The sequence below is a fragment of the Schistocerca americana genome, chromosome 2, assembly GCF_021461395.2.
Source record: "Schistocerca americana isolate TAMUIC-IGC-003095 chromosome 2, iqSchAmer2.1, whole genome shotgun sequence".
NCBI lineage: Eukaryota > Metazoa > Arthropoda > Insecta > Orthoptera > Acrididae > Schistocerca > Schistocerca americana.
This window is the reverse complement of record NC_060120.1, coordinates 576,932,615-576,958,394: the sequence shown is the minus strand read 5'-3', so window position 1 is coordinate 576,958,394 and position 25,780 is coordinate 576,932,615. Positions and strand designations below refer to the sequence as shown.

The 25,780-nt window shown below is 43.6% G+C and overlaps 1 protein-coding gene across 3 annotated transcripts in view; it reads left to right on the top strand.

Moving 5' to 3' along the window:
* Positions 1-25,575, top strand: part of LOC124595141 — a 259,333-nt gene extending 233,758 nt beyond the window's left edge. For 2 of the 3 annotated variants that reach the window (XM_047133742.1, XM_047133741.1), the window contains 2 exons: positions 9,542-9,666; positions 24,564-25,575. In XM_047133742.1, coding sequence (XP_046989698.1) covers positions 9,542-9,666; positions 24,564-24,615 — 177 coding nt within the window. In that variant the 3' untranslated portion in view covers positions 24,616-25,575. The remainder of the gene's footprint in view (positions 1-9,541; positions 9,667-24,563) is intronic. The other variant, XM_047133743.1, reaches the window with a different exon arrangement.
* Positions 25,576-25,780: the final 205 nt, after the last annotated feature.

Genomic DNA, 25,780 nt, shown 5'->3' with positions numbered 1-25,780 from the left:
CTCTCATACCGGCTAACTAAAACAATGATCTTCTATATGCCTCTCCATGCATCCTAACCTCTCTTATAGTAGTCTCATGATCCCTGCACAGTGTATACAGTGGAGGTAGATGCATGATCTCTCTCCTACTCTTCCTCACATTTGGGGCTCTTAATTTACTGAACATATTTTCACGGTAACAGTGTTACCCTTCTTCTAAACATCCTCATGTAAGTTCACTGAGCATCTCTTTTAAACTTGCGTATCTACTAAACTTGCCTATTTTTCCGGCAACTTTGAAGTCTGATTTGGGTCCTATTTTGGAGTCGAATTTTCTGCCAACTATGTTGTTGGATTTTTCTACAGCGTTTATAGTCGGGATTTTCTCGCCATCTTTAAAGTCGGATTTTTTTCGCCGTATTTGGAGTCACGTGTTTCCTGACAACTCTAGAGTTGGCTCTTCTGCCACCTTCGAAGTCAGATGTTTCCACTAAGTTTGGACTCTGTTTTTCCCATCAGCTCTGGAATCGGAATCCACAGTCAGCTTGGGAGTCGGATTTTGCAAACAACTTGGGAGATCCCTGTGTGATGTATACAGTGGTGATAGCAGAACAGTCGCACAGTCTTCCTTAAATATAGGTTCTCCAAATTTACCAAAGAAGCTTTCCTGAGAACTATATCGGGATTCTTCCAAACATTCCCATCAACTTCACCGAGTTTATCTATTACATGGATTTCATCCTGTCATGATCCTAGCAGTTTATGTCTGAATATAATGAAAATTTTTTCCGATTCTTTCTGCATTTCCTTATGTTCATGTAACGACGATACTGTCTCCTAGACAACAGTATCATGAGTGAACGATCCTGTGTTGCTGTTGAGAGAAAGTTTAAAATTTCGATTGTTGTGCAAGAGCAGTGAATTCAAAGCCTGCGCCTGCGCGTTTATACGTAAGTGAACACTTCTATGTTGTAAGTGAAACTGGCGGATCCTGTACAGACAACAGTTACCTGGACATGCTTGAGCAACGGGTAATGCCTCAGTTTCATACAAATTCCACAAATTATACGTTCAGCAAGACAGAACAACATCACACTGGGGTGCGGAGTTGCGCACTTTTTTGAATCAACTTCTTCCAAACCACTGGATCGGTCGTACATGACATGATGATACTGCCTTTTGCTCTTGGCCACATAGATCTCTGGAACTGACCCCCAAGGAGTTCGTTTTATCGGATAGTATGGAAGTCCCGTTATGGGTCTCCTTTACAAAAAAATAATTCAAAAACTCAAAATGAACATTTCTGATGCATTCCCGCCAGTGGTTCCACTGTTTGGCATGAAATTGATTATGCGTACATGTTGTCCATGTTACCAAGGAGAATCATATAGGACGCCTATAAAGTAAGCAATAAGAATTCGAACTTTTTTGCATTTACTGTAATTGTTATCAAACATCCCCTTGAAAGATTATGAATGACTGTGCTGGTAAACTTCTACGTTATTTGAGTTTCAAACAGCTAAGCAAAACTCAACGTACTCAAACAGTTTTCTCTTTACTTATTCTGATCATCACTAAACTGACACACAATATTTTTTAGCGCAACGCAATCTGACTTTCAATAATCCCTACAAAAGAATGGCCCTGACTAACAATAACCTATACCTTCCATGAATCACTTACCTCACAAAAATCTTCGTTACTCGAACTACTGCAATACAGTGAGCGCCAATACTGCCAGCTAAATAAAAGATTCTAAGTACTGAAGGCACTAACTACTGACAGGCACAGACAAGCGAATATTCCAACAATGAGCCCAACCAGCCACAGACTGCACACAGCGCAGTCAGCGATTTTAATACAGAGCACTGCGTGGCGTTACCAACATAAAACCCTAAACATCCTAATTACAGTTATCGCTGTATAGCTATATGTTAAATAGTCAGTAATTGCTTTATTCTTTTTGAATAGCCCTGTACTACAATGATGCAAAATATTTTGCTGGCTTCTGCGTACTCTATTGCCTACGTGGAACCTGTTGTGGTTGCGACCTTCAGTCTCAAGACTTGCTTGATGCAGCTCTCCACGCTTACCTGTGTAAGTGTCTTCATCTCTGAATAAGTGCTGAGAATCTTCGTCCATTTGAACCTTCTTATTGTAATCAAACCTTGGTCTTCTTCTGAATGTTTTTCTCCCAATCCTTCCTTCCAGTGCTAAAATGATGACTCCTAAATGTCTCAGAATATATCCTGTCAACTGACCCCTTCTTTTAGTAAAGTTATGTCCGCCCCCGGTAGCTAAATGGTCAGCGTGACGGATTGTCAATCCTCTGGGCCCGGGTTTGATTCCCGTCTGAGTCAGGGAATTTTCTCCGCCCAGGGACTGGGTGTTGTGCTGTCCTCATCATCATCCTATCATCCTCATCGACTGCAGGTCGCCGAAGTGGCGTCAAATTGAAAGAGCGGCACCCGGCGAATGGCCTGCCCGACGGGAGGCCCTAGCCATACGATTAAATTTAAAAAAAAAAGTAAAGTTATACTACAAATTTCTTTTCTCCTCAATTCTGTTCAGTACCTACTCATTAGTTACGTGATCTAAGCACATAAACTTCAACATTCTTCTGTAGCAGCACACATCAACTGCTTATTATCCAGGTTTCACTTCCACATTAGGTTATACTCCAGACATGAAAAGATTGCGTAATGCTTAAATGTTGACAAATTCCTCTTCTTCAGAAACATGTTCTTGCTATTGCCAGTCTGCATTTTATATCCTCTCTACTTCGGCCAGAATCATCTACTTTGCTGCCAAAATAAATAAACTCGTCTACTACTTACAGTGTCAGTTTATTCCCAAAGTCTACCATGATCTGTTTTGTAATTTAACATGCAGATCCCAATAAACAGTCAAGTAAAATCAAACCAACGTTTCCTGGGAATTTGTTCATTTCAGTATTCTATTATACCATCTCCTCATCCCCCCTCCCTCTCTCTCTCTCTCTCGCTATTCATCTCCTCCTTCTACTTCTTCTCTCTATCCTGCGGCCTGCCCACCTCCTCAGCTCCCTTGACCTGTTCACTCCCACCTGCCCCTTCACTGTCCATCAATCTGTCATAACTGCCACCGAATTGGGTAACTAGTGGTTGGTTTTTACGCCCACAGTATTTCGTACCAGATAGTAAGTAATACATGTACCAAATTTGATTGCAATAGGTCCATGGGCTCAGGTGGAGATAAAGACGTTTGCACACCTGACATATATTACACATATGTCTCATTCTCTGCTGTTTCACTCCTTACAAATACAGAGAGGATGCGAATGCTGCAAGTAAGATTCATTACTGCCAATGACTGCAGTTCTAATTACTTATATATCTCCTTTCCTCTTGATAAAGTGAGGGAGTCTTGTTATTTTGGTAGCCTTGGGGGCTTTTAGCTGGTTCACGAAAGGGAAGTTCACTTAAGGGAACGGAATAGTTGTAAAGTTGTCTGCTGCTGAAAGCCATTTTCCGTGCAGATAGAGAGCAGAGGTGGTCAGCTGTGTCATCCCAGCAGATGCGTCGAGGAAGAGCAGCTTGCCCTAAAACTGAATTGTGTGAGAACGAAAAGCAATCCTTTTTATCTAAGATAATAATCTGATGTGCAGGAGAAAACGCAAGCCTTCAATGAATGGGAGCAACCGTTTAGCCCAACACGGCCTGCTATTTCAAATTCTAGTACCAGGCTCTCTGTTTGCCTCACAGTCATTATTTCAGTAGTAATAGAAAGTTCTCGCGTATGCATGTAGAGATATTCTGCCTTCTTCCCCATGCGATAGGAGAAATACAGCTTATTGGTTACTGAGAAAAACCACGAAAGTAGGAAACTGTTAATCTTGTTTCTTAAATTATCTTTGGTCGGAACTTGCAAAATCTGTTGCTATGGCCGGCGAGATCCTGACACTGGCAAGTCCTCTAAGACTCGTAGAGTAGATCTAGAAAACACTTGCTTCAGGGCGATGGAAGAGAACTCTAGTTGGAAGGCAGCTGTAGCAGATACTTGCCACAGGTCATTGCAGAGAGTTTCAGAGAGAAATGTCTCTGACTTAGCGCAGCATACAGAGGCCGAGCTCAACTTGTAATTTTTGAGCCACCGCTTTAACCATCTTCTACCCTTGAACAGCTTGCGCCAACGTTGCAGCACGAAGACGAGGTGAGTGTGAAGTCAGTTGATTTGTATCAGCATTACATTCCATTAAGTCAGTTAATTCATATAAGCATTACATTTCGCAGATCTGATTTCCACAGCCAGGTTGTTGCACCCATCTTGGGTTTAGGTAAGGGTATATACGTTCAGCAAGACAGAGCAACATCACACTGGGGTACGGAGTTGCGCACTTTTTTGAATCAACTTCTTCCAAACCACTGGATCGGTCGTACATGACATGATGATACTGCCTTTTGCTCTTGACCACATAGATCTCTGGAATTGACCCCCAAGGAGTTCGTTTTATCGGATAGTATGGAAGTATGAACGTAAAATTCCTTGTCTTTAATTCCCTTTCCCAATTTCTCCTTTTCTTCCTTTACTGCTTCTTCAAAGTACAGACCGAATAACATCACGGATAGGCTACAACCCTGGCTCATTCCCTTCTCAACTACTGCTTCCCTATCATGACCTTTGACTCTTTATAGCTGTACTCTGGTTTCTATCGAAGATCCAGATAACTTTTCGCTCGTCATAGTTTATACTTGCTAATTTCAGAATTTCAATGAGTGCATTCCAACCCATATTGCCGAAAGCTTTCTCTAAATATGGAAATGCTATAAAAGTTGGTTTGCCGCATTTGGAGCGTAATAAATAACTGAAAATCGATTTGCGCTTGACGGAACCGGATGGAATGAAACGTGGAAACATTCCACACTGCATTTACTCCGCCGGCTTTCACACAGGCCGTCAATGGAATGGAACGGGATGGGACGAGACGTTAATGCTGGTGATGAGAACTGTGTTCTGGTCTTTCCAATCGTGTTATGATAGTGGATTTCGTGCTTTTGCCTCTTCTTAATCTTTTTATTATTTTGTGTTTTTTTCTTGACACATTCCCAATGTTCCATGCCGATTTGAATATACACTCCTGGAAATTGAAATAAGAACACCGTGAATTCATTGTCCCAGGAAGGGGAAACTTTATTGACACATTCCTGGGGTCAGATACATCACATGATCACACTGACAGAACCACAGGCACATAGACACAGGCAACAGAGCATGCACAATGTCGGCACTAGTACAGTGTATACCCACCTTTCGCAGCAATGCAGGCTGCTATTCTCCCATGGAGACGATCGTAGAGATGCTGGATGTAGTCCTGTGGAACGGCTTGCCATGCCATTTCCACCTGGCGCCTCAGTTGGACCAGCGTTCGTGCTGGACGTGCAGACCGCGTGAGACGACGCTTCATCCAGTCCCAAACATCCTCAATGGGGGACAGATCCGGAGATCTTGCTGGCCAGGGTAGTTGACTTACACCTTCTAGAGCACGTTGGGTGGCACGGGATACATGCGGACGTGCATTGTCGTGTTGGAACAGCAAGTTCCCTTGCCGGTCTAGGAATGGTAGAACGATGGGTTCGATGACGGTTTGGATGTACCGTGCACTATTCAGTGTCCCCTCGACGATCACCAGTGGTGTACGGCCAGTGTAGGAGATCGCTCCCCACACCATGATGCCGGGTGTTGGCCCTGTGTGCCTCGGTCGTATGCAGTCCTGATTGTGGCGCTCACCTGCACGGTGCCAAACACGCGTACGACCATCATTGGCACCAAGGCAGAAGCGACTCTCATCGCTGAAGACGACACGTCTCCATTCGTCCCTCCATTCGCGCCTTATCGCGACACCACTGGCGGCGGGCTGCACGATGTTGGGGCGTGAGCAAAAGACGGCCTAACGGTGTGCGGGACCGTAGCCCAGCTTCATGGAGACGGTTGCGAATGGTCCTCGCCGATACCCCAGGAGCAACAGTGTCCCTAATTTGCTGGGAAGTGCCGGTGCCGTCCCCTACGGCACTGCGTAGGATCCTACGGTCTTGGCGTGCATCCGTGCGTCGCTGCGGTCCGGTCCCAGGTCGACGGGCACGTGCACCTTCCGCCGACCACTGGCGACAACATCGATGTACTGTGGAGACCTCACGCCCCACGTGTTGAGGAATTGGGCGGTACGTCCACCCGGCCTCCCGCATGCCCACTATACGCCCTCGCTCAAAGTCCGTCAGCTGCACATACGGTTCACGTCCACGCTGTCGCGGCATGCTACCAGTGTTAAAGACTGCGATGGAGCTCCGTATGCCACGGCAAACTGGCTGACACTGACGGCGGCGGTGCACAAATGCTGCGCAGCTAGCGCCATTCGACGGCCAACACCGCGGTTCCTGGTGTGTCCGCTGTGCCGTGCGTGTGATCATTGCTTGTACAGCCCTCTCGCAGTGTCCGGAGCAAGTATGGTGGGTCTGACACACCGGTGTCAATGTGTTCTTTTTTCCATTTCCAGGAGTGTATTTCCCATTGAGTGTTCTCACACAAGAGAGGCCAGATATATGAAATTGAAAAATGATTTAAGTTTTACAGTAATAGCTGGTAGGAGCAAAAGCTTACACAGTGTACGCAGTTTTCAGGAAATATACTTTTCTAAATAGCGAAAATGTCAGCTGTACTCGTATTGAAGGAGAAAAGCACAGTTCTGCTTTACGTTATTTGATGCTTACAAATAAAAGACAATGGACATTGTAAACAGGCTCTATGTATTGGCTTATAAATATTATTTGATGCGATTATATCTACATATTTTCGCTAACAAATAAACTTCGACGCTTCCGAATATTTCGACGATACTTTTTCTGTTGTTCTCCTGCTCAGTATCTTATTATGCAAAGTTTATCAAGACCACACGTTATGAAGTTTTTTCTGATCATTAATAAATTCCAATGTAGCTAGGTTCTTAAATCTGATACTACACACATTAAAGAAAGTTTCGCATCACCCTGGTTCCCAGAACTCCTAAAGATAGACATTGATTGTGGATATTACATCACAGACACAGTCCCTTTGACTGTTCATAGATGTCGCTAAACCCACCCAAAGACGTAAACAAGCATGCATGAGCAGCGCCTATTAGATGGAGGGGATCTGATAGCCGATCACTTCAAGTCATTCCACCAAGAAGGAGGTACACGCCTCGTTGTCTGTAGTTCAACCATGCCTAAACCGTCAATACCGCAGTTCGGTCGCGTCCGCGTTTTTCCTTTGTGCCAGGAAGGGCTCTCAACACGGGAAGTGTCCAGGCATGTAGGAGTGAACCAAAGTGATGTTGTTCGAACATGGAGGAGATACAGATATGCCTCCTTCAGGCCGCCCAAGGGCTACTACTGCAGTGGATGACCGCTACCTACGGATTATGGCTCGGAGGAACCGTGACAGCAACGGCACCATGTTGAATAATGTTTTTCGTGAAGCCACAGGACGTCGTGTTACGACTCAAACTGTTCGCAATAGGCTGCATGACGCGCACCTTCACTCCTGACGTCCATGGCGAGGTCCATCTTTGCAACCACAACACCATGCAGCACGGTACAGATGGGCCCCACCAACATGCCAAATGCACCACTCAGGATTGGCATCACGTTCTCTTCACCGATGAGTGTCGCATATGCCTTCAATCAGAAAATCATTGAAGGCGTGTTTGGAGGCAACCATCAGGCTGAGCCCCTTAGACACACTGTCCACTTAGTGCAGCAAGATGGATGTACCTGCTGCTTTGGGGTAGATCTATGTGGGGCCGACGTACGTCGCTGGTGGTCATGGAAGGCGCCGTAACGGCTGTACGACACGTGAAAGCCATCCTCTGACCGATAGTGCAACCATATCGGCAGCATTCGTCTTCATGGACGACAATTCGCGCCCCCGTTGTGTACATCTTGTGAATGGCTTCCTTCAGGATAACGACATCGCTCGACTAGAGTGGCCAAAATGTTCTCCAGACATGAACGCTATCGAACATGCCTGGGATAGATTGAAAAGGCATTTTTAGGGACGACGTGACCCACCAACCACTCTGAGGGATCTACGCCGAATCCCGTTGAGGTGTGGGACAATCTGGACCAACAGTGCCTTGATGAACTTGTGGAAAGTAGGCCACGACGAAAACAGACATGCATCACTACAAGAGGACATGGTATTGAGTATCAGACGTACTGGTGTGTACAACAATTGGGACCACCATATCTGAAGGTCTCGCTGTATGGTCATACAATATGCACTGTGTGGTTTCCATGAGCAAGAAAAAGGGTGTAAATGATGGTTATGGTGATCTCTATTCCAATTTTCTGTGCAAGTTCCAGGAATTCTCGGAACCGAGGTGATGCAAAACTTTTTTTGATGTTTGTATATTGCGCCTTTTGTATCAGGGATAGTATTCCATTACCTCTCTTCCACTTTTCTGTATTGGGCTTAGCGAAGTTATGATGTGTTGTCGTTGCATCTAATATGTATACACCACCATATGTCAGCAGCCATTCATTTCCGTTCCATTGAAAACTGGTGTGAATTGGCCTTATTGGGCTACTGGACACTAAATGAAACAGCAAGTTTACTGTTTATTTATCTCCACGGCGCGTTTCAAAGGTTTAAGCCTCCATCATCAGGTGGATTTACATTTGTTATTATGACATTCGTGTGTGTGTTGTCTTACGATTTTTTGGAGGAACTTGTGGCACTATCTAGTGGAGGAACAAAACACTATTTCAGCCAATGTGATTATTGTACTTAAAGTTTGGAAACTTTCACCTGATTGTATAAACGAGTATGAAGTTTAAGCTATTTTAACTAGTCAAAATTGGATTTATTTGCCACCTGAAGTATGTATTCCAACGCATGTATTCGACACCTCAAAACAAACATCTCCAAACCCTTTAAAATTTATTTTATAATAATGTTGTTACGCTGCATATTCTTAGTACTTTATGATAATGTTTTCTCTTCTGATATACGATCCTTGCACCCAATAGTTTCCAGACGCCATATTTGTTTACGAAATATGACAGTATACATGTGATGTCTTACGACACTGAAAGGAGCCTGTGACCACTGGAGGTACTCTGTTTTACTTATTTTACGTTTACCGTTAGATTTACGTTTAATATTTTGTCAAAATAAACCCAAAACGATGTTCTGAAATAGTGTTTTGTTTTTCCACTAGACAGTGCCGCAATTTCCTTCGAATAATCGTAACACAACACACACACAAATGTCATAGTAACAAATGTAAATCCACCTGATGATAGAGGTTTAAACCCTTGAAGCGCGTCGTGGAGATAAATACACAGTGACTGGTAACAGTAAACTTGTTGTTTCATTTACTGTCAATAACAGTCACTGTAAAGCCTAACCTAAAATGTTCGCATTTAAAGTTACTGGACACTGTCACCTGGTTGGAGGTAGAACCTATTGCGCGTACTTTTACTAGTTTAGTCCATCCATGGCAGGCGCCGCACAGTGGTGACAGCACAGTACTCGCCGTCTGTTGCAGGAGCAGCGGGCAGTTCTGCAGAGCCGCATGGATGACGGCTGCGAACTCGACCTGGAGGAGGAACTCCGCAAGGCGCGCCGCGAGAACCAGCTGCTGCGCGACCACTACACCCACCTCTGCAGTCTGTAAGGCCCTGCCTGTATATTTCCGGTCTCCACTGCCCTTCGCAGCCTCCTCTACCTAGTTCCTGCTCTTTGCCGGTATCACGTGAGATCAGAGGGGGCTTATCCATGTCCATGCGTGTTTCCATAGGGGAAGGAGTCTCGTGCAAGTTCAAAATGGTTCAAATGGCTCTGAGCACTATGGGACTTAACATCTCAGGTCATCAGTCCCCTTGAACGTAGAAATACTTAAACCTAAATAACCTAAGGACATCACACACATCCATGACCGAGGCAGGATTCGAACCTGCGACCGTAGCTGTCGCGCGGTTCCAGACTGAATCGCCTAGAACCGCTCGGCCACCAGCGGCCGGCCTCGTGCAAGTGTTTATATTCGTACATGCATATTGTCCCGGGAAGAATAATCTGTATTCTGGGGATACGACAGCATTGATCATTTGGAGGAGAAAACTTCATATGGACACAGATCCTATTCCGAATGGTTTCCAAGTTGGAACGCATGTAATGTACGTTGTTATTTCTTTTCTGTGTTATTCAATAAATTGTCCTGTTTACACATGTATACATGTATAACATTTAGTAAACATTACAACATTCATTATAGGATATGGGTTCCATCTTTTCGCAAATACATTATGTGGTTTTTCAGGATCAACTCTGTAGAGTCCTGCACTGATAACTTGTCATCTGCAAACCAAGCGATGTAAATGTTAATTTCATCGGCGATGCAACGCATCCCTTAATCTTTTAAAACGTGTCTTTTGGCGTGTCAAAGTGTTTTGCGAATGTATTTGTTACTACTCACATTTTGTTGTGACCGTTCCTTCTTGTTTTGGATTTCGAGGACATTGCACGCACAGCTTAACGTAATTTATTTCTTTATAAATGAGGAGGTATTGAATAGAATTGGGGAAAAGAGGAGTTTAGATGGGTAGATCACATAACTAATGAGGAGGTATTGAATTAAGAGAAATTTGTGGCACAACTTGACTAGAAGAAGGGATCGGTTGGTAGGGAATACTCTGTGGCATCAAGGGATCGCCAATTTAGTACTGGAGGGCAGCGCGAAGGGTCAAAATCGTAGAGGGAGACCAAGAAATGAATACACTAAGCAGATTCAGAAGGATGTAGGCTGCAGCAGGTACTGGGAGATGAAGAAGCTTGCACAGGATAGAGTAGCATGGAGAGCAGCATCAAACCAGTCTCAGGACTGAAGACCACAACAACAACAACATGCCTTTTTACTTCGCAAGATGCGGTGAGCACTATGTTGTGTTTCCTAACCCCCGTCGGCATTCCTATGTTCCCGAGAAAGCTTGGCGCCGAATTTGAATTTTATTTACTTTTTCTCTTTCTTTCTGTTTGTGTGTGTGTGTGTGTGTGTGAGAGAGAGAGAGAGAGAGAGAGAGAGAGAGAGAGAGAGAGAGAGAGGTGTGCGTATGTGTATAAGGTCCTTTAGCTGTTTGTGTTGCTTTTGCTGTAAAGTTCCTTTAATGTGTTAAGTAACGTGCCTTTACAGAGTGTAGTGTTTTCATTTAAAACCTGTTTGCCTTCTGCTATTGCCTTCTGTATATGGAAGTTCTGTTCTATTGTTAGTTTGCGGTACAGGCTGTGGCTAGATTTCAGTATTTTTATATCTGTTTCTATTGCAATTGGTTGGTGATTATGGGCCAATAGGTTGTCAGCAAATGTGCTCTGAAGTGTTCTGATAGCTTGCTTTAAACTTCGTGCTTGTTTGTCCGATGTATACTGATTGACAAGTGTTGTATGTGAGTTCATATATTCCTGATGTGTTGAACTTATCTGTGGGTGTCTTCTGTCTTTTGAGTTTTTTCTATGTTGTGTTGTCTGCCCTGTATCCTACTTGACGTCCTTGTTTCTTCAGTATGATGCCTATTTTGTGAACAATTTTGTTATCGTAGGTGATAATGTGCCATTCTGTTTTGTGTCTGTGCTGTTGTGCGCTTCTTTCTCGCATGTGGTCATTGTCTGTATGTTGTGTTGCTCTGTGTTGTGTAAGGTTTTTTTGTGTGTGTTGTGCTTTCCTTCCTTTTCTGTTAAAAATTTGTTGGTTTAATTTCTCTATCATGTGGGGCTTGTAACCATTTTCCTCTGCTGTCTGTTTTACTGTGTGTAATTCAGTTAGTTTACGGGTGTTCTATTTAATCTATTGAGCATGAATCTGAAGCTTGCTTGCTTGTGTGCCACCGGGTGGTTTGCAAAACGGCGGAACCTATCTCATGTAATTTAACTGCAAATGCGGAAAGAAAGGACGAGAGCCGCAGATCCAACAGATGAATATTACAACACGCATTTTTCAAGGTATCAATTGGAGGTTACGTCACTTTACAACTGTATGTTCAACGGGCTAGTTTGATGGCAGAAAGACGTCCGAGCAAAGAGGTTCAAAGGTACGAGGTGGGTTGGGCTAGAATAAAAGGTCAATGAAGTTGTTTGGATATCACACATACGTGCGTGCCACTAGCCTAAAAACAAATGTATATTAAATGTGTTCTGTCTCGGAAACCAGTCGGAACAGCGCATATTTCCATACGACATTTTTTTTGCTTTGAATGAGCGTTGCTGTCATATCCCTGAATATTGACCACTCCTCATGGGACACCATGTATATCATATTTCGAAATTTTGCAGCCAACTTTCGGAGAATAAAGCACAATGGCTCTGAGCACTATGGGACTTAACATCTATGGTCATCAGTCCCCTAGAACTTAGAACTACTTAAACCTAACTAACCTAAGGACGTCACACAACACCCAGTCAACACGAGGCAGAGAAAATCCCTGACCCCGCCGGGAATCGAACCCGGGAACTCGGGCGTGGGAAGCAACAACGCTACCGCACGACCACGAGTTGCGGACAATAAAGCACAATGAAAACTAGGTTCTCGATAACGGCTAGGAGATCTAGAAATTAAAAGTTAGGGTGAGTCCAGAACAGCTTCACCGATACCGGTACATATGCATTTGGCGCACGTATGGGAGAGAATAACGGCAGTGGTGAGGGCTCCATTATGAGTGGCCGTCGCAGGTACGGCAGGTGCAGTTCGGCAACACAAATGCTTGTCTCTCATTACTTGAAAAACTATAGCTAAGGAGTCTGTAAATGACAGTATTAATAAACAACACCAGAAGGAAATCACATAAAACAAAAAAATGGGCAGGAATGTAGCGTAGCAGACATCATCTCTTAATGCAATACCGACAATATACACTAAAGCGCCAAAGAAAGTGGTATAGGCATGCGTATTCAAATACAGAGGTATGTAAACAGGCAGAATACGGCACTGCGGTCGTCAACGTTTATATAAGACAACTAATGTCTGGCACAGTTGTTACATCGGTTACTGCTGCTACAATGGCAGGTTATCAAGATTTAAGTGAGTTTGAACGTTGTGTTATAGTCGGCGCACAAGCGATGGGACACAGCATCTCCGAGGTAGCGATGAAGTGGGAATTTCACGTACGGCCATTTCACGAGTGTACAGTGAATGTCAGGAATCCGGTGAAACATCAAATCTCTCACATCGCTGCGGCCGGAAAAAGATCTCGCAAAAACGGGACCAACGACGAGAGACAGTCGTTCAACGTGACAGAAGTGCAGCCCTTCAGCAAATTGCTACAGATTTCAATGCTGGGCCATCAACAAGTGTCAGCGTGCGAACCTTTCAATGAGACATCATCGATATGGGCTTTCGGAGCCGAAGCCCACTCGTGTACCTTTGATGACTGCATGACACAAAGCTTTACGCCTCGCCTTGGCCCGTCAACACCGACATCGGACTGTTAATGACTGGACACATGTTGCCTGGTCGGACGAGTCTCGTTTCAAATTGTATCGAGAGGATGGTCGTATACGGATATGGAGACAACCTCATGAATCCATGGACCCTGCATGTCAACAGGGAACTGTTCAAGCTGGTGGAAGCTCTCTAATGGTGTAGGGCGCGCAATTGGAGTGATATGGTACCCTTATATGTCTAGATACGACTCTGACAGGTGCCGCGTATGTAAGCATCCTGTCTGATCACCTGCATCCATTCGTGTCCATTGTGCATTCCGGCAGACTTGGACAATTCCAGCAGGACAATGTGACATCCCACACGTTCAGAATTGCTACAGAGTGGCTCCAGGAACACTGTTCTGAGTTTAAACACTTCCGCTGGCCACCGAACTCCGCAGACGTGAACATTATTGAGCATATCTGGCATGTTTTGCAACGTGCTGTTCAGAAGAGTTCTCCACCCCCTCGTACTCTAACGAATTTATGGTCAGCCCTGCAGGATTCATGGTGTCAGTTCCCTCCAGCTCTACTTCAGACATTAGTCGAGTCCATGCTACGTCGTGTTACGGCACTTCTGCGTCCTCGCGGGGCCCTACACGATACTAGAAAGGTGTACCAGTTTCTTTAACGTTTCAATGTAAAAGAAAGGACATGCGTCTTGTGGAGATTATGTGTCAGACGCCTGGCAACTTGTTCAGCAGTATTACGTAAATACAAAATTTTCTTCTCAATCTTTCACATCTGCCTTGAAACAATGATGTATTGGAAAATGCTTCTAGCTATGTCTTCCTCTCCGTCTTGATTCTCTGTATATTGTCATTGGATAGCTAGCAATTCCTGCAACCCTTTCAGAGTTTTTAAAGAAGGGTTTTTGTTTTCTACTTTACCTATTTTGACATAAATTTACAGGTATGCTTATAATAACGCATACCTAATTACGAAGAACTTTCCCTCCATCTACGGAGCACAGAGACTAAGGTACCATGATACCTAGTGGATGGTTATAATTAAAGTGCAACAGCACACACAGAGGTCCAGTGTGAGCTGTAATTATCGTATGGCAGCGAAACCTGGTAGATATGCTAATGTGTTAATCTGGAACCGATTTACCTTAAAAAGATTACCTCAGGTTTTGGCAACGGGGTGCCAATTAGCACTGTGAATGCACATGGCGGGTCACATTGTCCTGCTGGAATTGACCTAGTCTGCCGGAATGCACAAAATATTACCTCAAGTGTTGGCAACGAGGTGCAAATTGGCACTGTGAATGCAACAAAGACATATAGAAATGTTTCCGTACGTAGTGGTTGAGGAACGGGACGTGGGGAGAAACGGCCAAACAAGTGAGAAAGGCGTAATACTGACTTTATTATTAATCTCCACTAACACACTTTGTTCAATATAACACCGGAAACGTCGACGAGATGCTGCGTCCGTAAAACTACGTGATTAACAGTTGCTCGCAGCAGTTCCGGTGGAATGTGAACAACGTTGTCCTGTATATTAATCTTCATATCGGGTGGAGGACGAACGAATCCATGGTAAACGCTTTCTTGTAGATATCTCCAGAGCGAAGAGTCACGTGGATTCAGATCTTGCAGGCCACGAGTCTGGAAATCCTCTGGAGACAATACGTTCATGGAAAGTTGCGTTAAGAGGGACATGAAAACAGTGGTTTCCACACTGTTGCGCTCTTCCAAAGGAGGAATTGCATGCCGTAAAAGGAGGTCTCGATAACGTGCAAAGTCACGGTACATTTGACAAGCCTTCTGGCTGTATTCACTTCGAAACAGAACTGACCGAGAGTATAGGTGCTTCTGAATCCACACCACACAGTCGCCTACGGCGAGTGCATTGGCTCTTCGTGCACAACATGTGCTTTAACACTACTCCAAATTCGGCATTCTGTGTATTCACTGCACACTGTAGTGTAAAATATGCCCCATCACTCCATAGAATCTTGCCGTTGCTGCAGATCGTGAGGTCTCAGTTGCAGCATCGTCTGTATCTTTGACGAGCACCAGTGCAAAATAAACCTCAAAACTTTCTATACTGTTGATCAGGGGATGTACATTTGTTTTGACACTGCACGAGCTCTTACACTATCTGGGACACGTGCTGCAAGGTCAGTTACAGCAACAGATACCTCTTACAGGTGCTACACCAAGCTCACCTTTGTTTTAGAATTTCATTATCATCTTCTTTAAACCATTTAATGAGATCGGGCATCTCCTCAGACCTTCAGTCGACGATACTCCTTCAGTGCACCACTGTAATTGATGCCGTTCACATAACAGTTTCAATAACAGGCGCACGGCCTCTCTTCTCGATAGGCATACTATTCACTCCATTTGTGGCTTGTCAAATGACAGCATGAATGTCATATCGTCATACAGTGTACTGCCCCAGACTTACACCTTATGGCCACAACTCGAACTAATGTTTTTTCCAGCTTAAATCGGTTACACGTTAACACATTAGCATATCTATCGAGTTTCGTTTCCATACGATAATTACAGTTCGCATTGAACGTCCATGAGTAGCTGCACTTTCAAATGGCTCTGAGCACTATGGGACTCAACTGCTGTGGTCATAAGTCCCCTAGAACTTAGAACTACTTAAACCTAACTAACCTAAAGACATCACACACATCCATGCCCGAGGCAGGATTCGAACCTGCGACCGTAGCGGTCGCGCGGTTCCAGACTGTAGCAAAAAATGGTTCAAATGGCTCTGAGCACTATGGGACTTAACATCTGAGGTCATTAGTCCCCTAGAACTTAGAACTACTTAAACCTAACTAACCTAAAGACATCACACACATCCATGCCCGAGGCAGGATTCGAACCTGCGACAGTAGCAGTCCCGTGGTTCCGGACTGCAGCGCCTTGAACCGCACGGCACCGCGGCCGACCAGACTGTAGCGCCCAGCGGCCACTGCGACCGGCAGCTGCACTTTAATTATGACACCTAGTAGTAAAGAGAGATCAACGAGAACGTCCCCGCGGGGTAGCCGAGCGGTCTAAGGGCGCCTTGCCATGCTTCGCGCGGCTCCCCCCGTTGGAGGTTCAAGTCCTCCCTCTGGCATGGGTGTGTGTGTTGTTGTCCTTAGCGTAACTTAGTTTAAATACTGTGTAAGCCTAGGGACCGATGACCTCAGCAGTTTGGTTCAGTAGAAACTTACCACAAATTTCCAAATTTTCCAACAAGAACGCCGTAAGTGCGCAGGTAGGCAGCGACAGGGAGGTGAGGTGGTCGCCCCTCGGAACAGAGAATGGAGTCGCCCGCCACTCAGGACGATAATGTGTTTCAGCACAAGAGCCACGTTATTTTACCCGATATCTACAGTGGAACAGGATATTTATCAATTGTTTGCGTGAGAGTCTATCCACATGGATGAGCTTGCAACCTGGGTGGAGAAGCACTCAAGCCAGGTAAAGCGCACCCTCACAGGCTTGCCTGCTGTCGACAGCAGATCCGATACAGTCACACTGTATCTACAGGTAAAACCACAGGAGTTGTGCGACGGGAGACAGAAAAAACCATCCACTAAGACTCACTTCACGAATGTAATCGGAAATGGGAAAAAAACAACATTCCCCTAATTACACGCACCCACAACCATAGTCTCGTCATCTGTGTTCATACTTGTAGCGTTTAGTGAAACACTGATAAAGGAGAGTGCACACCTATATTTCATATTGTACACTCATCAAAAAAAGTTTTGCATCACCTCGGTTCCGGAAACTGTACACAAAATTGGAATATAGACCAACATAAATATCATTTCCGCCCTTTTTTGCTCATGAAAACCACACAGTGCATGTTGTACCACCATACAGCGAGACCTTCAGAGGTGATCCAGATTTCTGTCTACACCGGTACCTCTAATACCCAGTAGCACGTCCTCTCGCATTGATGCATGCCTGTATTGGTCGTGGCATACTATCCACAAATTCAACAAGGCACTGTTGGTCCAGATTGTCCCACTCCTCAACGGCGTTTCGGCGTAGATCCTCAGAGTGGTTGCTGAATCACGTCGTCCATACAGCTATCCCGGGCGTGTTCGATATCGTTCATGTCTGGCGAATGTGTTGGCCACTCTGGCCGAGCGATGTCGTTACCCTGAAGGAAGTCATTCACAAGATGTGCACGATGGGGGCGCGAATTGTCGTCCATGAAGACGAGTGCCGCTCCAACATGCTGCCGATATGGTTGCACTATCGGTCGGAGGGTGGCATTAGCGGCGTACGTCGGCCGCACATAATGCCACCCCAAAACAGCAGGGAACCTCCACCTTGCTGCACTCGCTGAACAGTGTGTCTAAGGCGTTCAGCCTGACTGGGGTGCCTCCAAACACGTCACCGACTATTTTATGGCTCTGAGCACTATGGGACTTAACGTCTGAGGTCATCAGTCCCCTAGAACTTAGAACTACTTAAACCTAACTAACCTAAGGACATCACACACATCCACGCCCGAGACAGGATTCGAACCTGCGACCGTGGTGCTATTTTCTGGTTGAAGGCATATGCGACATTCACCTGTGAAGAGAACGTGATGCCATTCCTGAGTGGTACATTCGGCATGTTATTGGGCCCATCTGAACCGCGCTGCATGGTGTTGTGGTTGCAAAGATGGACCTCGACATGGAAGTCAGGAGTGAAGTTGCGCGTCATGCAGCCTATCGCGCACAGTTTGAGTCATAACACGACGTCCTATGGCTGCACGAAAAGCATTACTCAACATGGTGGCGTTGCTGTCAGGGTTCCTCCGAGCCATAGTCCGTAGGTAGCGGTCATCCACTGCAATAGTAGCTCTTGGGCGACTTGAGCGAGGCATGTCATCGACGCTTCCTGTCTCTCTGCATCTCCTCCATGTCCGACCAACATTTCTTTGGATCACTCCGAGACGCCTGGACACTTCCCTTGTTGAGAGCCCTTTCTGGGACAATATAACAATGCGGACGCGATCGAACCGCGGTATTGACCGTCTAGGCATGGTTGAACTACAGACAACACGAGCCGTGTAGAGAAATAGTGTGAATGAAAATGTTTCGATGAATCTTCTGCAAGGCACTTAACCGTTAATTGCAGGTAGTCATGTAAATGTCCAGTGTGACCCGGAAGTCCATTAACATTTGAAAATGCGTTAATTCAAGGAATAATGTAGGTAGAGAGGTAAGACTTGATACACTTGCCTGAAGTGACGTGAGGTTTTACTTAAACCAAAGATGAGTGCAAAAACCGGCCAACAGATGGTGCTGCACCAACGAAGCTCATTTCACCCTCGAAGGATCTGTTAACACCCACAACCGCAGAATATCGTAGAGTTGTCATGGAAGCCGCACTGCATGACGAGAAGGTCACGGTGTGAGGTTGACTTACCCCATCGGTCGTGGTCGAAACCTTTTTCTTCGAGGAAATGCGAGGTGCTGCTTTTCAAACTGTCAGCGTGACGGGTGCAAGGTACCCTGATATGTTAACAGAATCACATCATCGCTAGCCTGGCTGATAAACACCTGCTGCAAGGTAAGACTTACAGAAACAAATGGTTCAAATGGCTCTGAGCACTATGGGACCCAACTTCTGAGGTCATCAGTCCCCTAGAACTTAGAACTACTTAAACCTAACTAACCTAAGGACAGCACACACATCCATGCCCGAGGCAGGATTCAAACCTGCGCCCGTAGCGGTCGCGCGGTTTCAGACTGTAGCGCCTAGAACCGCTAGGCCACCCCGGCCGGTAAGACTTACAGAGGATGGCGCTCAACTCCATATTGTTACACGTTTGAAAGATCTCTTGCGCACATCGTTTGGTGAGTATTGTGTGTTGGGCCGTCACTTCCGTCATGTTGGGCCTCCCAGGTCCCCAGACTTCAATCCGCATAATTATTGGTATTGGGGTTACCTGAAGTCGCAAGTCTACTGCAATCATCAGACGTCATTAGAGATGCAGTTTTTCACCATACCTACTAACATGCCGTGCAGTGCTGTTCACCTCGTTGTCCCTCGACTTACACGTTTTTTTAATGAGTGACAGCCGATAGTTGAGTATTTGTTATAAAGAACATCATCTTTGCTAAAAATCAGTTGTTATGCTAATTACTGGTTTTGTGTCATACAAAGCTCTGTCTGTTGGTAATTTTGTGCAATTTTTTTGTTTCAATAAAATCCGATGCCATTTCAAGCATGAGCGTCAATTTTTAAGTGTCTACTTACATTATCCCGTGACGTATTGAGTTTCGAAATATTAATGGATTTTGCGTCACCCTGCAGACGTTAAGTGTAGATTATTAGCTTTCAGGGCAACCGCACAAAGTGGACAGGGGTAGCGCCTTTACCCTATAACTAAGGGAAGATTATGCAGAGGGTTTCTCGTTTAGTGATCGCAGGTGAATATTGTTGGTTTGCGAGATGACGTGCCTCGCGAAGAACGGGAAACGTCTACCTGCACGTGTCGCCATTTATCAGCAGCAAGTTCGTAGCGTACTGTGACTGCAATTTATCGTTCCGCAATATTGCTACTCGCGTTGATCGCGATCCTACGATTGTCAAGCGAATGTGGAAAACAATGGTGTCAAGAGGACCGTATTCAACACCATGCATGATCTCAAGCGCCCCAGGCTACTGCTGTACGAGACGACAGACATACAGTTTGCTCGGCTGTGCATAACTGTGCAGCCACTCCACGGACGTTGAGTCAGAGTGTACGTTTCCTTGCAACAAGACAAGTATCCGTACGGATAATACGATGTCGTCTGGAGCAAGGTATATGTATGGAGCACCATGAACTGTCAACACGGTGACAGCTGTTGCAGCTTCAAGTGATGCGACACAGACACAGGTGCGCCAACAGTGGTGCCACAAACAGCAACACTGGACAGCACAGTAGCACTACCCTTTCTTTTCAGACGACTCCCGAATCTGAATACACCATTACGATGGACGTGTCCAAGTGTGGAAAATGCGAGGAGGCCTGATTTACCAGATTGTATTTGCCATCGTCGTATGTGCCTAGCAACTGGCGTGTTGGTACTTCTTGTTAACATAGTTGTTACATTTCTACGGTGTTATGGCCAGAATATCACCTTGCCATTAGGTCCAATCTTCCAACAGGGTAGCAGCAGACCTCACATTGCCCATGTTGTCCTGACCTACCCCTTTACAGAGGGTGTCTGACTGTTTTCCTGGCCAGCACGTTCTCCCTTTCTCAAGGTTTCTCTCCCTTTGAAAACACCGAGCCATTGGTTCCCTATAGTCTGGCACTCCACCACTTGCCAGGCACTAAGACTGATGAACTCTGCAATAGAAATGAACCAGTATGGAATGACATAGGCATAGCTGTCATCCGAGCTTAGCCGGGTAAGAGCAGTTGTTGCTACTGGAGCTGACGGCTCTGCGTACTAAGTATTTGCACACTGTACAGCTCCTATTCACCTGCAAATTTACTCGTGCATCGTTCCTACTGAAGCCTACGGAGGATGAGTGGTGGGGTCGAAGTGGCCCAGTCAAACACCTTTGGCAACAAAACAGCGTCTTAATTAGCTTCTGTACATATTATTTAGCGATCCACGGAAGAAGTCATGCCTCTTCTCGTTGACCCTGGCCATTAGTGAGGTATGGGTGACAGTATCCACCCAGAATGCTGTGTCACCCCCAGCAATTCTGACAGAAGGCCCATGGACAGGTGGCAGCTTAGTAGGCCAGTTGTGTCATCAGCAGCGCACTTCTTCTCTTGACGATGACAGTGGCCCTCTGTTCAGCCCCCTGTGCCCCAATGCCATTCACCGGGCTGGGACACAGAGACAGCTCTGTTCGGGATTCGACCCGTTGCTCCTGCACAGGAGTCAGATAGTAGTTGGTGGTTTGGCAACAAGTTCCTCTTAGAATTCGGTACTGGCAGCAGCAAGCGACAGTGGCAGGCTGGCGCTGCTGAGGCACCAAGTCCCACCAGGAACTGCACTCAAGACAGGGGCTGCAGCCCGGACTCGAATCTGTGGCTGCTGCTAACAACAATGCTCTATTGTCCTGTAGCCTGAGGTGGCTCTGGCATCATAGTGGTACTACAGAACTCAGCGGCGATATGGAAAAGATGGCTCGATGACGAGTCAATGATGAATCTGCTCTGCTTCAAAATACAGCACTATTTGCACGTCTCCTCTCTCAGACATATTTTTTCCCTAAAACTCGTGGCTAGTCATGACGTTCATAACAGAGACTAGCCCTGGTGCAGTGACATCGCCTCGTCCATCGCGGTGGCTATTGCTGTGCTGTGCTATTTTCTGCTGTGGTCAGCTGCCTTCGTTAAGCAACCTGCTTGCCTTTCTATTTATTCTGTCCTATGCGTTGCCAGACAGGTGGCTTCCAGCCTGTGGTAACTAATGGATTCCTTCTTGTGGCTCACTTACCAATTCTTATTACTTTTTCGCGAAGACTTAGACCTGTCGCTACACTGCTGTAATGTACCGGGTGATCAAAAAGTCAGTATAAATTTGAAAACTTAATAAACCACGGAGTAACGTAGATAGAGAGATAAAAATTGACACACATGCTTGGAATGACATGGGGTTTTATTAGACCCAAAAAAAGTATTTCTAGACGCGTGAAAGGTCTCTTGCGCGCGTCGTTTGGTGATGATCGTGTGCTCAGCCGCCACTTTCGTCATGCTTGGCCTCCCAGGTCTCCAGACCTCAGTCCGTGCGATTATTGGCTTTGGGGTTACCTGAAGTCGCAAGTGTATCGTGATCGACCGACATCTCTAGGGATGCTGAAAGACAACATCCGACGCCAATGCCTCACCATAACTCCAGACATGCTTTACAGTGCTGTTCACAACATAATTCCTCGACTACAGCTATTGTTGAGGAATGATGGTGAACATATTGAGCATTTCCTGTAAAGAACATCATCTTTGCTTTGTCTTACTCTGTTATGCTAATTATTGCCATTCTGATCAGATGAAGCGCCATCTGTCGGATATTTTTTGAACGTTTGTATTTTTTTGGTTCTAATAAAACCCCATGTCATTCCAAGCATGTGTGTCAATTTGAAGCTCTCTGTCTACATTATTCCGTGATTTATTCAGTTTTCAAATTTATACTGACTTTTTGATCACCCAATATATGCACAGTAAGTAGGATTACATTATTTGCTATCCTTCTTCATGCTGAAACTACAGAAATAATTGTGTGTTTACAAAACTCTTATGAACACATCCAAAAAAAATTGATTAAGATGTTATTCTGTCACTAAAGAGAATGTTATTTCTCTATCAGTAAAAGTTTTGACATCTTTACCATATCAGAAGAACATGATACAACTGTAATTTGAAAGCTTTGGGAAAAATGCTAGTCTCTGATCTCACTCAGAACATTAATCTGTTTATAAACTGATGGAGCTCCTTTCTATGTCTGTCTCCTTGCTGTTACACAAATTTTAAGGAAAGAATAATTGTTAATCATACTTCCAAAATATTAACATTTAATAGTGATGTTTTGCCATTTAAATATTTTATCCTATGGTTGATACTTTCAGTAAACAAGCCCTTCTTAAATCCAAACAGGAGGTAACCTAAAATTAATGTATTTTCGGAAATGAACTTAACTTTTTCAGAACTGTGTACGATTTTAATAACTAAACTAATTAATGGATATTCAAATAAATCTCAAGAATAAGCATTACAACTAGGAAAAAGAAAGATCTGTAAGTGATTCTATTATCTGTATGAATAAGGAAGACAGATCTGCAGGATAACTGGCTTTTAAAATTTTATTTAAAATATTATCCAATTTGTGACAGCTATGACTGAGACAGAGCTAATTGTTTTGATATTTCTAGAATAGAATAGGTTAGACCAACAGAAAATTCATTTAATTCTTTCTTGTATATATTTCAGTAGACCATCTTTTGAGCTGTTTGTATAAGTTTTCTGCATTGAATTAGAGTGATTATTGAGAAAACTTGCTGTGTATATATTATTATGCTAATTTCTTTATTTTTCTATGTTAGCTCATCATACTGTAGTTTGGTTAATTCATCAGTTTTCCCTTTCAGCTACACTTGAGAATTTTTAAAACTGGGTCTCTGAAGTAATAATTTTGAATCAATGTTTCAAATAGAGAACTTAATCTGCTATAAGATCTGTTGCACAATTATATTTGTGCTAAGCAGTTTTAACATAATAATTTTGTAGATAAACGTTTTATATTGATTTATCTGAAAGTGTTTTAAATTTAAAACTGACAATCACATATAAACATCAATTCAGTTAATATTTTTAAAAGACATCTTTTAAAAACCATAACTCGTTTTTCCAATTAAATATTTGATTGTGAATTTTCTACTATAGATAACTGAGTATCGTGATTCAGGTGACCTCTGCAAAAGATCTGATGTTAATTTTTGTATCCCCATATATAAAACAAACTATCTGTTGTCAGCTGTGTACATTTATGATAGAAGTGTTTGCAACTTATGTAAAATCGTATAACTCATTTGTGTCCTCATATATAAAAAAATTATCTATTGTTAGCTGTGCACTGTCATGATAGAAGTCTTTGCAACTTATGTCAAGTTGTATAATTCATTTTTTCTATGACCTCTAAAAACTATAATACTGCAATCATCATAATTTACAGCATCTTTTCTACTGACTGCAGCCGACACTACAAAATTCAAAACTTTCCACAAACATGTAGTGAATTGCTATGAACTTGCTCCAAGTGGTGGCTGTTAAAATTATATAGCTTAACACTACTAATTTATACATACGTACTACTACATTTTTGTTATGAAAAAGTCACGCATACTTATTGTTTTGATGTGTTGTTTTTTTATTTTAACTATGGCTTCTTTCTTCTTCTTACTCCTTCTTCATTAACTGTTTTTAATTTGTACTCCTCTACTTCTCACATCTGCATCTATATTTTGTGTGGTTTCTTAGAAGCATAGATCTCAAGTAAGCTTCTGTTTTTAGTCCTCTCCAGCTGACAACATTACTATGCTTTTCATTTATCACATAACTAAGAAATGAAAAATTATTTCTAAAATACTTCATAATCTGTGTCTAGAAACTTGATTTCTTTGTTTTCTTTGCAGTGTTGAACAGCAGGAACCAAGAAGCCCATGTTCACCTTCAAGTGATTACTAAGTGATCTCACAACAGACTTGAGTCAGTGATGCAGTCTTCCTCTTGATGTTCTCTTGATAATTGCTGTAAAAATATGTCTTCATATGCTTAGTGCTTGTCAAATCATATGTTAAAAGTAGCAGTAATACAAATACTTACAGAAATTTAAAAAACATTTTCTATTTTAATTAATTTATAGTGTATACTGGAAATTCTGTTGCTATTACAACTACATATTTCCGCACCAGTACTATAATGACCGTCTACTGATAGTACTCATAATCTTGATATATACTAGGACCTATTCCTTTTCAGTTCTAAAATTAGAATCATTACTATAAGTCACAATATTACAAATGCACTCATTTATCATTTGTATGCAGTTGTTTTATTCTGGATCATATAAACGCAATCGAAACAGGCCTTGGAAGATCCAATAGCACCGATTTACTGTTGTGTTAGCCTTGGCCAATAGGCATCACAGGACACAAATTTGGAGGGTCATGTGGTCAGCACACTATGCTCCCAGCTGTTGTCAGTTTTTATGACTGGAGTTGTTACTTCTCACTTAGGACGCTGTAGCTTCTTAATTGTCATCACAAGGGCTCAGTGCACCCCATTTGCCAAAATTGCTTGGAAGTCCCAGATGGTCACTCACCAAGTGTTAACCAACCCCAGCACTGTTGGATCATGTTAATAAAAAATATCTATGAAATGAATTTGAATAATCTTCCTTTAGCAATATTTATTCTGGATGAAATGTAGCAATGCATTTGTATGTCCATTGCAAAATATGACCCATATTCAAGAAAAGGAAAGCTCATTGCAACAAAAATTACGAGGAAATAGTATTGTCTGAGTGTCATTCATAAAACAATCATAGTCTCGATTTTGTGTTTAAATGTGCTTCATAAAATAACCTTGACTTTTTAAAATGCCTCCTTGAATGTTTTAAGTTGAAATATATTTTTTGTATCTGTATAGTCCTAACAAGTAATATCGTTTGTAAATACGTCTGGATTGCTTCCTAATATTTCATGTTAATTAATTTTTTTCTACTATAAATTGCTAGTTTTTCAAAAATTAGGACAGGAACATGTATGAGAAATTTCAGAGTCCTACTGATAGTTACTAATTTTTTTACAATATTATTAAAAATATTGTTAAGTATTTTTGCTGGATAAAC